The following is a 14,859-nucleotide window of genomic DNA, read 5'->3' as shown; positions in this document are numbered from 1 at the left end:
TTGGCATGACCGCTGGGGAGGGTGTATTCGGGAGAGCCTAAAGCCAGTGTGTCAGAAAAGCCTTCCCTGGAACTGGCTGAGGTGCTGACACCGATGGATGATTCCAAGTGAACCAGTCCAAAGAAGCGGGGGTAGGGAGCCCAGCATATGCAAAGGGCCTGAGTTGGGAAGGACCAAAAGCTGAGCCTGGTCATGTTCCAAGGGCAGCCCAAGGTCTGGCCCCTCTGGTTCCTCAGGGAGGTGACAGTCCTGCCCCAGGGTGCTTGGAACCCCGGCCACCTCTGCAGCAGGAAGGAAACATCGAAAAGCTGAGTAGAAATCCCAGAGAGGGTCGCGAGCAAGGGACTGACATGTTGGACTTTTGGGTTAGGATGGTTACTTTGGTGTCTTAAGGGCGACGGCTTCTGATGGGGTCCAGAGGCAGGGAGGGGCCCAGTTAGAGGCTAATGCGGTGACGTGGGTAAGAGCATGCGGCTGGAGCCACGGCAGAAGGCTTGGGATGGAGTTGAGGGAGGGGGTGTTATGTGGGCTCCCCAGCTGGTTCATGCTGGGGAGGGAGAGGCTGGGGTAGCGGGGAGAGGGAGGAGTCCGGCGGATTTGGGTACGCAGCTGGGTGATGGAACCAAAACAGAGATGAATGGAAGAGGAGGAGCAATCTAAGATCCTCTCCGTTTTGTTTTTCCTCCCATAATTCTCTTAAACCACCTGCGCCTTGTCTCCCAGCGAGTATTAGCAGACAACAAAATGATTGAATGCGTGGCAAGGGAAAATTAATAGAAAAATTCAGAAGTAGCTGATCCAACAGCTTGCGTTATTTTTTTTTTTTTCTTATTTTTTGGCAGACATGTGCTTGTGGTTGTGATTTTATAGGCCTGTGTATAATACAGTCATATTTCCTGGTAGTAAAATGGTTTCTGGTTCATATGAGGAAATTAACAACACCACTATATCACGGTGGTTCTCCAGCAACCCAGCCTTAGGCAGGGGAGCCAGCTGGGACTAGAGGGTTCCCCAGAGCCGTCCCCCCGGGGATGCTGGGCTCCCAGGGGCTCCCGGCACCCTGGGACCTGCAGCCAGTGCACACCAGGGCGGAGGCAGCAGCACTCTGCTGGGAGCTGCCTCCTTTCTCCCCACTCCCACCCTGGCCCCTAACTCTCTGTCAGAAACCTGGAAGTTCCTTCCCTCTGCCTGTGTGTTGCCAGGCCTCCTCCCTCCCCTCCCACCCCCGTCATCGGGGTCTTCGTGGGGCGGGGGTGTGTGTACTAACCTCTGTCTGCTGTCTCCCTCTGGCCCCTCCGCCTCCCCCACCCTTAGCCATGTACTCCATGCGGAACCTGAGCCGGCCCAGCCTCACGCAGTACGAGCTGGACAGTAAGTGTCCCTGCACGGCGGCTCCCCGACGGGGCCCACGCCTTCCACAGGGAGGGAAGTGGGGCCTCCGCGGACGCCTGGCCACGGCTGAGTGGTGCACCCAGGACCACCCTGAACACACGTGGCTTTCTGGAAACACGCAGAAAAGCCGGGGGCCACCAGGGGAGGTCCACTCTAGCCACCACCCGTCAGCGCGGAACAGAGGCGGCATCTCTGGACTTGTGCTCCCGGTTGGGGGAGGGGTTTGGGGGGACAGTGACAGGAGGTGCACAGTAGGAGCTGGATGGGCAGGGGTCCACATGGCTGCCGCCCCGTCTCATCCCATCAAAGGCACTTGTCCACCCAGCTCTGTCCTTCAAGCCGAGTTCCTCCCTGGAGTGAGCAGCACCTGTCTTCCCTCCGGGGACGGGAAATGGCCCTCCCCGGTGCCTGCCCCAAGGCCTAGCTCTTTTCCTCATGTCCCAGAGGATATTAGGTTCTCCCTGCAGCCCGGAGCTCTGGGCAGGGGGCCTCCCCTTAGGAACAGAGTTTAACTGAATTGCCCTCGCTCCTTCCTTCCCCCACCCACGGCCCTCACGGGCTGCAGGACCAGGGCGCTTAGGGTGACTCCCCCACCCCCACGCCACATGAAGGGAAGGACTTCCACCTGGGGAGGGGGACATGGGGAGGAGCACAGGGAGCAGCGGGAGAGCCTTTCAGCCACCGCCCCCAAGAGGGACAGCGACTCCCACCCGGGGTATCGGGGCCTCTCTTCCTGCAGCTACTCCCCGCTCCACCCAAGCGCCCCAAACTGAGCAAAAACAGGGTTTCTTAGCCCAAAATTCGCATCTAAGAAGCCACGTCTCTTTAGGGCTGAGTTCCCCCCCACCCCATCCCCCGTGTTAAGAGCTGGTTGATGGAGACTTGGATCGGGGGGGTGGGGCAGGCGAGATGGGAACTTTAAGCACCTGTGACCAGTGCCCAGGACAGTCAGTGAAGGAGTGACCTGTGACCAGTGTGCCCAGGACAGTCAGTGAAGGAGTGACCTGTGACCAGTGCCCAGGACAGTCAGTGAAGGAGTGACCTGTGACCAGTGTGCCCAGGACAGTCAGTGAAGGAGTGACCTGTGACCCGGTGTGCCCAGGACAGTTTCGGTTCATCCCAGTTGTCCCAGCATGAATATTAACAGTACGCTTTTTAGTCTCAAAAGTGTCCAGTGTGGTCACACTTGGCCAGGACGCCAACCCGTGTCGTCTTGTGTCCGGATTCCCAGGGACGAGGCAGACAGCACCCCTCCACCGCACTCCGGCTGCCCCACCGCGTACCTGTTCTTTCCTGAACCTTCACACAGGGGCCTAGAATCGCGGGGGTGCAACATCACAGCCTCCACCCTCCACGCTGCCTCCGTCCGCTACAGGGACAGTGACCTCTGTGTGTCTCTCCCCTCCCCACCCCACCCCAGACCTGAACAAGCACCGGCGCTACGAGGTCCGGATGAGCGTGTACAACGCCGTGGGCGAGGGGCCCTCGAGCCCCCCCCAGGAGGTCTTTGTCGGGGAGGCAGGTGAGTACCCATGCCTCCCCTTCCAGCCCCAGCACGCCTTTCCCACCTCCCCCACTGAGAAGCCCAGCGGGAGGGGTTACAGGAGCCGAGGTCCCCACCCCACCGCAGCCCACCTCCTCCTCCCTGAGGTCCACGCGCACACTCACCACCCCTTGTGCCCTCCAGTGCCCACAGCAGCGCCCCGCAACGTGGCCGTCCACGGCGCCACAGCCACACAACTGGATGTGACGTGGGAGCCCCCCCCGCCGGAAAGCCAGAATGGAGACATCCAAGGCTACAAGGTATGGGCGCTTTGGCAGAGAAGAGGGTCCAGGGGGACACAGGGCCAGGTGGGGGGCTGGGGATGACCCAGGTGCGGTAGGTGGGAGAGGTCCCGCGTCCACACCTGCTGCCTTGGCTGTCTGCACCCAGTCCACTGAAATACTACGCAGCTGGGGCACCACTACACCCACCCTCTCCCATGTCCTCAGGGCAGACTCATCCCATAGACACTCAGGCCACACCCCATCCCTGGATGGCACACCCCCAGCCCCAGCCTGCTGGCTCCTGATGCCAGCATAAGACCCCTCAAAGTGGCTATTAGGCCAACTCTAATTACAATCTTGATGCTAACTGAACGGCCCATTAGCAAAGGACCACCAGCTAGGTCTTGGAAATCTTGGAAATTATTTCTAGATTTGTCTCTAATATTCGCCAAGCTCTTAAGAACACCTTAATTTTCTTGAAAGCCCGGTAAAGCTGACAGATTCTAAATATTTGTGCCCATTGTACAGATGAGGAAACTGAGGCCCAGGTGAGTGGTTCAACAAGGTCCCCAAAAAAGCAAGTAGCAGAGAGTCGGACTCTAGGTCTGTCGGCCCTCACCCTGCGAGGGGTGGAGAGGAAGCACTGGGCACACAACCACTAGAGGAGGTGGCAGAAATAATAATAATATAATGTGTCTCCTGTGGCCGTGTTTGAGGCCTGCCTCCTGGACCAGCATCCAGCGCCACTCTGATTCCTGGTGGTTGTCTGTTATTCCAGAGAGTAGCCCAGTGCAGTGGCCGGGTGGGGAAGGTGGGGAGGGCGGGAGCCACACGGAGCTTCGTGGTTTACCTGGCTGAGCCCTCGTCTCACAGGCAGAAACTGAGTTTCCGAAGCGGTAAGGGCCTTGCCTGGGGCCACACGGCTTGTTAATACCAGAGACCCCGTTGCAGACAGAATCCAGTATAGAAGTCTGGTTCCGTGTGGGGTGAAGGAGGCGGGAGAGAGAAGGAAGGGCATCTTGCCAAGGATGCTCAAAGATGAATAATGCTCCTGAGTATCTCACCCAGGAGCGCCAGCTGGGAAAACTAAATATTGTGCCCCTAGCATATGCGTCCCCCCCGGGGAAGGAGAAGTAGCTGGGCGGGTCCTGCAACAGTTTGGCAGCCACCAGACTGGTGAGGTGTGGACGTCTCCAGTTAATGTGCGGTCCCAGGAAATGTGTGGGCGCCAGACACCGTACGTCACACAGCGGATGCCCACGTGCTCAGGGAAACATCACCACCCGCCAAGGACGCTGACGGAGGAAATGGAATTGCTGCCTCCCCAACGTGCACTGACATCCACGGGCATTAACCTTCAGCCAGTGGTCGCGCCGGGATGAGCTGTGACGTCCCAGCAGCCAGCCCTGCAGTGACGCGTGTTTATTGAGTAGTTCGTTTGCGCCCTGCGGTGTCCTTGGTGCTGGGAATAAAGCAGCGAGCAGAGACAACGTGAGCGTAAACTGCAGGGGAGGAAGACCAGCGACGTACACAGCAAAGAGCACCTGTAGGTGGTGGTGAATGAAGCAGGCAAAGGAGCAGGTTTGGGATGTAAATAAGGTCATTGGGAGAGAACTTCATGAGAAACTACCATGTGAGCAAAAATGAAGGCACGTGAATCACCCGGATCTGGGAGGTGAGCATCCCAGGAGGAGGGGAAAGAAGAGCAAAGAGCCTGGGGTCGGTGGGTGCTCGGCGCGCACGAAGCCCAGCAAGGAGCACCGTGTGTCCTGGAGTGAGCGGGCCAGCAGGATGGGAGGCAGGTCCGAGCAGTGACGGCGCGTCACCTGGAGTCCTCGAGGGCTTTGGCTGAATGAGATGCCAGCCACGGAGGGCTCGTGGCAGAAGAGGGACAAGGGCGACTTGGGTTTTTAAAGGCTTGTGTGGCTGCTCTGCTGAGAGTAGTCTGAAGCAGGGAAAGTGTGAAACCGTGAAGGGGCGGCTGTATAATCCAGGTGAGCTGTGGTGGTGGTTTAGACCAAGCAGGAGCAGAGGTGGGAAGCGTTTGCCCTCCGGTCCCATTTGAAGCGTAGAGCTGGTAGCATTTGCCGATGAACTGAATGTGGAATGTGGGAAAAGGAGAAGCAACTGGAGGACGGAGCCTCCAGTTACAGGGCAGGAGGAGGAGGCAGTGGAAGGAGGAGGCTCGGAGGGAGAGGTGGAGTCGGTCCGAGATGTCTGCCGGCCATCCAAGGGGAGACACCGAAGGGAGGGGGATATACGGGTGTGGAGGCCAAGAGAGAGGGGTGAGTAGTGGGGTCCTCGGCATCTAAGTGGTATCAAAAGCCTAGAGAGTAGGCATGGGTAGATAGAAAACACTAGAAGTCTGAAAACTGAGCCCTCGGACCAAACAGTGTGATCAAAGTCTCAGACCCACACGAGGAAGAAGCTTCCAGAAGGAGAGAGGAAGCAGGTGTGCCAGCTACTACTGAGAGCTCAAGCAAGATGAAATCTAGGAAGTGATTATTCAGGGATGGGCAGACAACAGCCCTTGGCCCTTGTCCAGGCCCCCCCCCCGCTTGTTTTGTAAATAAAGTTTTATTGGAACACAGCCACGCACATTTGTTTACAAACTGCCTCTGGCTACTTTCAAGTGACAGCAGCAGAGTTGGAGAACTGCAGCAAGACCGCATGGCCTGCAAAGCCTAAAACATTCTCACCTGGCCCTTTACAGAGGAGTTTGCCAAGCCCAGATTGTTACACTAACCAGGTGACGGTGGCAAGAGCTGGAGGTAGGGGGTGCCTGCTTGGAGGGGATTCGAGAAAGCATGAGGGGAGGCAGCAAGTACTGACATCCCTTTTGAGGAGTTTTGCTTTAAAGAGAAGAAACAAAATGAGGTGGAAGCCGGAAAAAAATGATCAACAGAGGTGGTCTTAGAGGGGAAACATAACTGGTGTGTGCGCCAATGAAAGTGATTCTGGAAAGAAGGAGAGTTTGGTGATGCAGGAAAGGGAGGAGGCTGTGGTGGGTGACGTCCTGGAGGAGGTGAGAGGGGCTGGGGTTTAGTGCCTGAATGTGGGGGACCCTCAGTAGGGAGCCGGCAGCTCAGCCACAGTGGCAGGAGGGAGGCGGAGTGTAGGAACACAAGGCGGGAGGTGGTACAGGTGGAGCCTCGTGGGACGGCTTCAGGTGCTCAGGGAAGGGTCCTCAGCTAGGAGTGAGGCCAGGGAGGGGAGATGGGGGAGGGAGCTGTGAAACCGTGGTGTAGGTGACTGAGGGGAGTGGACTGGTCCAGTGTAGCATTGTGGCCAGGCCACTCGAAGCTGTGCTGGTGAACTGAAAGTGTGGCTTTCCTCCAGTGACAGCCAGCTGTGTGGCCTGTGGGCGTGGGCCTGACGTAACTGAGGCTGAAGTTCTGCCCATTGTCTGTGATGAAGCCGGAAGGGACAGGGAATTGGGAGCTAGAAGGGGGGGATTATGACAGTTCACTTGTCCACCTGCTTCTGTCCACGTCAGGCGCTTATCCATTAGCAGAAATTTATTGAGCCCCAGCAGGGTACCAGGCATGATTCTATGTGCTTAAGATGCAAGGGAGCCAAACTGACCAAGATGTGGGCCCTCTGTGGGGTGTTTTCTAGCAGACACGCAGCTACCCATCAGCCTGAACTGCCACTCGGCCACGTGCCCTTTGGGGCTGGGGTCAGGGCTCAGCCCCTTGTGCCGTTTGCACAAATGTCAGTTAATCACCATCTAACAATGGTTTGTTGGATTGGGTACACATGGGTAAGACCCACCTGCTGAGGGCGCCTTCTTCTGTACGTATGGTGGCCCTGGGTCCCCGACCCCAATCCTCCACACGTGCCAGGCGGGGACACTTGCATTAGCTCTCACTTCTATGAGCTTTCTCCAGGCAAGTTGAGAAATGAAGCCAATAGCGTGCAGAAACCCATTTGGCCGGCAGGTGGCGCCATGTGCCCTCTCATCCTCCGCGGCCCGGGGCTGGCGGCTTTCCGGAGGCCTGGGATTCAGAGTTCTAGAACTAGTGAAGGACCTGCTGCTTCGCTGACGATGCGTCAGCCCCCGATGAATAAATATGAGGTACAGTCGTTCCTCAGAATCTGTCGCGATTGGTTCCAGGGCCCGCCGTGGATAATACCAAAATACGTGGTGGAGGCACAAGTCCCATAGGGGGCCCCCTCCTCCGTTTCCGCGGTTGGGTATCCGTGGGTTCAGCCAGCCGCAGACCCTGGTGTACGTATCCAGCTGAAGAAAATCCGTGTGGAAGTGGCTCCGTGCAGTTCAAACCCGTATTGCTCAAGAGTCAGCTGTAACTGAAAGCACCTGCCATGCTCCTGGACTAAAGCCTTCGGCAGTGTCTTTGTGCTTCACTCTTTACGACCTTTGCTCCTCTCGTTGGTCCTGGGAAGTGGGTGTCCTGAACGCCACTATACAGACGACAGAATGCAGCCCAGGGACGTCAGCTGGCTGGCCAAGTAGATGGTGCCCTGGGGTCAGCCCCGGGCCAGCCTGCCTCTGCCAAGGGCTGTACAAACTGTCGTGCGCTGGTGAGTCACCGGGGGCCTCGTCAACCTGCAGAGGCTGACTCTTAGTTGGGGTGGATCTGCCCCCACGGCACTTACCCTCCTGCCCCTGGTTCCTGCAGAAGAGAGTCGACTTTTCCTGCAGTGACGGTGTTCTGAGGGCCGACGCGCCAGTGCTGTGCCAAACCCTGCAGACACTGCGGAGACCGGATACACGGGCTCTGTGCCCTCGTGGGGTTTACAGTCTAGCAGGGACTGAAGTATTAGCTGAAAAGGAAGGTTCTGGAAGGGTTTCTAAAACAGCTCTTAAATACTTCTCTACTATTGCCTGGGCGACTCACACCTGTTGTGCAGCTGTGTAGATGGTAAGAAAGGAGGTGTCTCTGAGCCCCGGAGGCAGCTGGGGGCTGGAGGGAAGCCGGGTGACCATCCCCCTCACTCCCGCCGATATCTGTGCCCACAGATTTATTTCTGGGAGGCCCAGCGGCGGAACCTCACGGAGCGGGTGAAGACCCTGTTCCTGGCGGAGAACAGTGTCAAACTCAAGAACCTGACCGGCTACACTGCCTACATGGTCAGCGTGGCAGCCTTCAACGCCGCAGGGGACGGGCCTCGGAGCACCCCAACCCGGGGCCAGACCCAGCAAGCAGGTGGGGAGGGGCTGGAGGGGCGGGGCGGGGAGGGGAGGGGATGGGGGAGGGCCCGCCTGGCGTCTAGGCTCTTGGGGGAGTGGAGGCAACTGAGAGATCTGGGCCGCATCCCCAGGCCCCATGGGATGCCCTCCAGAGTAGGAGAGCAGCGCCCACCAAGAGGGGCTCAGGAGAGAGGCACTGTCTCCATAAAGCCTTGGAGAGAGCCCCTAGGGCTCGCCCTCGCTTCCCCCCCCACCCCCACCCCCAACCCCATCCCCACCTTCCTCAGGTAGCCCGCCTCGCAGATGGCCAGTCCCCACCCAGCCAGCCTCCTCCTACCGCCTGCCATGTTCCCACCTGACTTTCTTATTTCCCCCAGCTTTGTTCATTCCCCCAGGATATATTCAGCATCTTCCAGGGGCCTGCACTAGATCTGGGGACACATCAGTGGATGAGGCTGACAAGGTCCCCATGCTGGGGAGGGAGACAGAATATAAAAACAAGTATCTAGATGACTTAACCTCGGGGCAGTGGGTACGAGTTGTCCAAGGACGGAGGCAGGGGGTGGACAGATGGCGTTGGATAGGTTTGCCCGCAGAGGCCTCCCTGAGCGGGTGACATCTGAGCTGAAACTGAGTGAGAAGAGGCCAGCTGTGGGACATTCTGGAGGAGGCGCGTTCCGGGCAGAGGGACCAGCAGGTGCAAAGGCCTGGAGGCTGGAGGGGATTAGAGAACAGGGAGAAAGCCAGGTGGCTTGAAAGAAAACGGGCAAGAGGCAGGTGGTAGAGGGTCTGGGAGCCTTGGAAGGAAGTTTGGGATAAATTCTGAGCAGGATGGGGGGTGGCGTGGGGTGAGCAGTCTGGCCTGTGTTTTTAGAAGCTCACTCGGGCTGCTGTCCAGAGGACAGGCGGATGGAGGGCAGGGGAGCAGAGGCAGGCAGGGAGGCCACTGAGGCGGCTGGACGGGAGGGCAGAGGAGAGGGTGGTGGCGAGACTCCTGCAGCCCACAGGAGCAGGGCCAGCCCTCTAGACAGACTCCAAAGCCACTTCTCAGGGAGTATTACACGTGATCCTTCTGAAAGCCCTGAGGACACACAGGGCAGGAGTTGCCCCGTTTCATGATGAGCCAGGATGGCCCGGGAGGTGATGCTTCTCACCCACGGTCTCCTCGCTGGTCAGTGGGGGAGGAGAGGCTGGAGCCAGGATGTCCAGCTCGTCCTGGGCTGTCTTCATGGCACCAGTCCCCGTCTTTGCCTGCCATGGAGTTTTCTCCTCATGGATTTGCATACAAGCCTTTTGTCCTCACCTCCCTGAAGCATCTCTTCCAACCTGCTGCTTCCTAGTCTGTAAATGACCTTGCTCTTAAGGAGAGAGCAAGACCGCACGGAGTCGGTTCCTAAGTACTGTCCTCTCTGGGGACAGGCTCTGGCTCCAGGGAACCTTTCCTCCCACTGGCTCCCGAGGGTCTGTCTGTCTCCTTCCAACCACTCTCTGTCAGTGTCATCGGCCGGATGTGAGCCCCTGGGAGCCTGGACACTTCCGTCAGCAGGACAAAGTGTCCTGTCTCATGTCCCGCTAGCAGAGGGGAGGGAGGAAGGGCCTCCAGAGCTGGTCGCCCTCCTTCAAAGGCAGCTCACTGACACTGCCTCCCGGAGCTGGAGCGGAAGCCGGTTGGGATTAGCTCCGGCTCGGTGGGGGGCGGCCCCGGACAATAACAGCCCGGTCAGCCCGCCTGCCCGGAGCCAGCTCGGGACGCTATGGAATGGATGCTTCCTTCCCTTCCTCTCCGGCCTTCCCCCTCAGACCTCCTCATCCCCCATGTTTCCCGGGTCGCTCCAGATTCTAGGCCAAGAAAGTATCTCTTTCAGAGCGTTGACCATTCCTGGGTCCTCCAGGCAGCGTGGTCTCTTGGAGATAATGCCTGGGGCCCCGGGGACGAGAGCAAGGCCACGTCCACTGCAGTCCTGGCAGGTTGTTTAGTGTCCAGCTGATGCTCTGACACCCACACACCCCTTGTCGCCTCCATTAGGGAAGCCAGGACATGACCCATCCCCACAGTGACCCTGGGGACACAATACAAGCATGTCCTGGGCTCTTGGCCAGGGCTCAGGGCCACTCAGCAGGAGGAAGCCTGAGTTCTCCAACTTTAGGGAAAAGAAAGTCCCCCTTTTTCCCAATACTTGGACCCTGACTGGAAAGCGAGTGTTACGACCTCAGCAGGGGAGAGGAGGGGGTCCGATGGCCTCCAGCGACCCCTCCGGCCCTCTCTTACACGAAGCCCTGCTCTCCTGTTCTTCCTGGGCCCCTGCTAGTTCCTGAGAACCAAACTCAGGGCTTTGAACGTCCAGGAAGGAGGAAACAAAACCCCTCTGCTGTCTCCCCCCAGCCCCCAGTGCTCCCAGCTCGGTCAAGTTCAGTGAGCTGACCACCACCTCAGTGAACGTGTCCTGGGAGGCCCCACGGTTCCCCAACGGCGTCCTGGAGGGCTACCGGCTGGTGTACGAGCCCTGCACCCCCGTGGACGGTGAGTGGGACCCTCCCTCCAGGCGCGACTCCCTGGTCCTGCCTTGTGCGTGGCGTCGCTGTGGCGAGCCCCTCCCAGCTTTTACACCAGGAGACTGAGGCCCAGGCGAGGGAAGGGGCGTGGCCAGTTCTCCCCATCAGTGTATTGAAGTGGGGAGGAGAGGAAGGAAATCCGAGCAAAATGTAGGGTCCCGAGATGGACCATAATGATGGGGAGCCCCAGTGGTCCTGCCCTATGTGTGACCGACAAACCTAGGCGCTCAGCCTTACTCCGGGTTAGTTCTCCTCTGCCTTTCATGGGGTCAGGAACCCCTTTGAGAATCTGCTGAAAGCCTTGGAGCCTCTCCCCAGGAAGATGCACAAGTTTGGGGGGAGTCACTGCACCCCTGCTGCCCTCCGGGAATCTCTGCTCGTGACCCTGGCTCTGCAGGTTGCCCTCCTCTCACCCCGAGCCCTGTTCATGTGAGCTGTCCTCAGAGCTCCCCGCAGCCCTGCCCACCCCTCCGCCTGCCTGGACCCTGCCTGTCTCCCTCCCAGGCTCCCCAGGGAGCTGCCCCACCTCGGCTGAAATCACTGCTATTAATTAGAGAGGCAGGAAGAAGGCCGGGCACCTGGTTGCCTGTGTCCTGTTCCAGAACCCAGTGAGGCCTTGGGGGTGTGGCTGGCCTACCACGGGGCACCCTGATGGCTGGAAGTGACCGCCTCTAGGGTCACCCCTCCCCAACAGTGGAGCCTGACCAGAACAAGGGGCGGGGCCCTGGGAAGGCCGAGGTGGCCAGCAGTTCCGGGTCAGCCGAGGGGACAATGGCCCTCAGTCTTCCTGCCGCCACCTGCACACCAGCCACTCACTGGTTCTGGAGAGGAGCGATGTGTGCCGGGAGACCGAGGGGGAGCTGGGCCCAGGAGGAGATGTGGTCAGATTCAAGGCCTGTCTCTCCCGCAGAAGGAAGGCCGGGGAGGACAGAGGTCACGGGGATGAGATGCAGGGGATGGGACGGGATCTTGCTGCAGTGACCAGGGACACCACACCTGGAGAGGCGCGATCACTTTGCCTTTCGGGTCCTCAGTCCAGCGGTGTCTGGACCACACGGCTGACTCCGGGCCCTTACAGATTCCTGTCTAGCCTGTGACAGCCCAGCTGATAGGGCCATCCAGCCTGGGTTCAGCTAGGCGATGCCCAACTAGGCCGGCACTGCGTCTGTGCCCCCGTGCGTGCCTCAGCCCTGGGTTCAGGTCAGCAGCAAACAGGTCTCCACTAGGAGGCAATGCCCCCTGCTTCCCCGTAGGGAACACCAAGTCCCGAGCAGTTGGGGAGTTTGCGCAGAAAAGTCAGGGGGCGGGTACCCAGGGCTGCTGTTCCGGGCCCCGGGGCACATCCCCTCGTGACCCGGCAGGCACCTTGTTCCTCCTGGAAGCACCTCTTGAACGCCCACTGTTCTGTCACTCAGGGCCCCAACCCTGTGCCAGGGGCTGTTGTTTTATTTAACCTGGAAACATGCAGCCTCGGCCACTGTTACCCTCACTCAGTAGAAGTGAAGCCAGGCTGCGGGCCATGCCCACCGACTCCTGGGCATCGGGGTCGGAGCCCAGCCTGCTGGATGCAGAGCCCGTAGCCCAGGGGTGACCGGCGTGCTCAGTGGACAAGGGAGATGAAACCCAGTCCCGGCCCTCAGGGAGGATTTGGGAGTTTGGGGAGTTTGGGGGGGTTGGGGGTTGTTTGGGGGGATTTTTTTTTGCTTTGGGGGGTTTGGGGGTATAATTAGGGTTATTTATTTATTTAATGGAGGTCCTAGGGTTTGAACGCAGGGCCTTGTGCACGCTGGGTGTGCGCCCTACCACTGAGCTCTACCCTCCCCCGACAGGGAGGATTTTGACTTGTGAGGCACAGAGCGCAAACCCTCCCCTCCTGAGAGCCATGCAGGACTCCCCTCTCGTTGCCATGATCTGGGGTGCTGTAGCATCCTCACTTTTTCCCTAAAGAGCCTGGCGGGTGCCGCTGGTGGAGGGCCAGGAGTGAGCTCCAGGCCGTCATCGGCACCAGAGGAAGAAAGGAGACCAGGCGGAGCTGAACTTGTCCTGGGCTGTGAGGGTGGCTGCAAGTGTGTCCCCTCCAACTCCGCACTGTGGCATCTTTACAGATGCACTTCCTGAAAGGTGATCCTTGGAGTTTGAGTTCTATAGGATGGGACGTAGGGGACCAAAAACAGAGGGTGAGATATGTTTGGGGTACAATGGTTACATTAAACAGGATGGTGAGGCTTTTTTTCCCTCCAGATGCTAAAGGCCCCTGCAGTTATTCATTCAACAGACAGACAGGCACTATATATATTCTCAAGAACAGCCCACAGGAGTGTGTTCTGAGAAATAATCTGGGAAACATTGTGACCAAGGATGCTGGTCCCAGCCTAACTCCAAGGGGGTGCGCCTCCTGCCCAGTACCTCCCTCCCTCCCAGTCTCCCCAGTCCCTGCAGCCCCCACATGCTGTGTCCTCCCCCCTCCCCCAGGAGTCAGTAAGATCGTGACGGTGGATGTGAAGGGGAGCAGCCCTCTGTGGCTGAAGGTGAAGGACCTGGCGGAGGGGATGACCTACAGGTTCCGCATCAGAGCCAAGACCTTCACCTACGGGCCTGAGATCGAAGCCAATGTCACCACGGGCCCCGGAGAAGGTAGGGGAGTGTCGGGTGGATGCGGGGGCTGCTGCTCTCCACCCGCAGCGTTCGGCCCCCCAGGTCAGAAGGGGATGTCCAGAGCCAGCTGGAGACCGGAGATGCAGAGTTGAGCAAGACAGGGATTCTGGTGCAAGACGGGGATTCTGGTGGATTCAAGGCAGAACGTCTCGGGCGGGCCTGGAGGGCAGGAAGAGGGGCATTTAAAGGAGGCGATTCCAGAAGACTTCATGGGGTGGGGCATTCAGGTGGACGCGTGGTAATACAAACAGGCATTCTGTAGGATTCTAAAAGTGGCTGTGTCGGAGGACGATGGGGAGGGGTGGGTGTCCAGGTGGGAGGGAAGGCCGGCCAGGCTACCCAGGGTCACCTGTGTCATCAGAATGTTTCTCAAGGTGCCACTAAACCCTGGGGTTCTTGTGATAAGTGCAGATTCTGGGGCCCCAGGAAGTCAGAACCTCTGAGCGTCCACACTGGGAACAAGCATTTGAATAAGAACAGAGGGTAGCTCTTTGGTACCCACGGTGAGAACCAATGCTCTGGGGGCCAGGCCAGGGCCAGGGCCAGGGGGCCTGCCAGCTGCCTTCTTCCTAGACAGGGAGGCAGGGGCAGGGAAGAAAGGAGCCAGGCCATGTGCACTAGGCTGGGTTGGGCCAGGAGGAAAGAGTCACTCTGTTTGGGTTTTGTGACACCTCTTGGGGCCATAGTCGTCATCAGGCTGGGGGAGTTTTTCAAGGCACCCACAGTGGTTAAGATTTGCTCCCCAAAGTCCCTGTCACTCATGCGGGATGTCCCCTCCTGAACACAGAAGCCACCTCCCAGCCACTCTGATCTCCCCCACCACCCCAAGAAAGTACACAGCCCATCCCAGACTTCCCCTGAATTCCCTCCTCCCGTCCTGCCCCTCCTCCTTCCAGGAGGTCAGCCAGGAGGGGACAGGGCCTCCTCAGCCTGTGGGGAGGGGAGCCAGGCCTGGGGAGGTGGCCCTGCCCCCACCCCCGCCCAGCAGGTCTGCCCTGGGAGCTGGTTCAGGCTGGACACTCTCTTCCCTTTCTCTTCTGGGCACTTTCTCTTCCCCGCCTCTTGTTCTTCAGAAAAGCTGTCTGGCTCCTGGGCTGGGTTGGAACAAAGCCGGCGGCCAGCTGAGGAGGAAGTTTGCCAGGGAGCTGCCCCTCCCGCCTCTGCCCTCCATCTGCCCCCAGCCCCTCCCCGGGCGCCTCTCACCTGAGCCGGCTTCCCTGGGAAACAAAAGCAGGAAGGGAGCTGGCAGGGACCAGAAGGACAGAGCAGTGGCCTGGGGACAGGAGAGGGCCTTCTGGAGGACAGGCTGTTCTAACCTGAGGCTTGAAGTTACCCAG

General features: G+C 59.1%; 1 protein-coding gene across 2 annotated transcripts in view; it reads left to right on the top strand.

Annotated features, from left to right (window-relative positions):
* Window positions 1–14,859, top strand: part of SDK2 (sidekick cell adhesion molecule 2) — a 250,446-nt gene that overhangs the window by 212,744 nt on the left and 22,843 nt on the right. Inside the window, exons 34-39 of one of the 2 annotated variants that reach the window (XM_074343606.1) lie at window positions 1,315–1,371; window positions 2,813–2,914; window positions 3,080–3,195; window positions 8,144–8,330; window positions 10,698–10,835; window positions 13,340–13,501. In XM_074343606.1, coding sequence (XP_074199707.1) covers window positions 1,315–1,371; window positions 2,813–2,914; window positions 3,080–3,195; window positions 8,144–8,330; window positions 10,698–10,835; window positions 13,340–13,501 — 762 coding nt within the window. The remainder of the gene's footprint in view (window positions 1–1,314; window positions 1,372–2,812; window positions 2,915–3,079; window positions 3,196–8,143; window positions 8,331–10,697; window positions 10,836–13,339; window positions 13,502–14,859) is intronic. The other variant, XM_074343607.1, reaches the window with a different exon arrangement.

Source organism: Camelus bactrianus, chromosome 16 (genome assembly GCF_048773025.1).
Source record: "Camelus bactrianus isolate YW-2024 breed Bactrian camel chromosome 16, ASM4877302v1, whole genome shotgun sequence".
Lineage (NCBI taxonomy): Eukaryota > Metazoa > Chordata > Mammalia > Artiodactyla > Camelidae > Camelus > Camelus bactrianus.
This window is presented reverse-complemented; position numbering and strand designations above follow the sequence as displayed.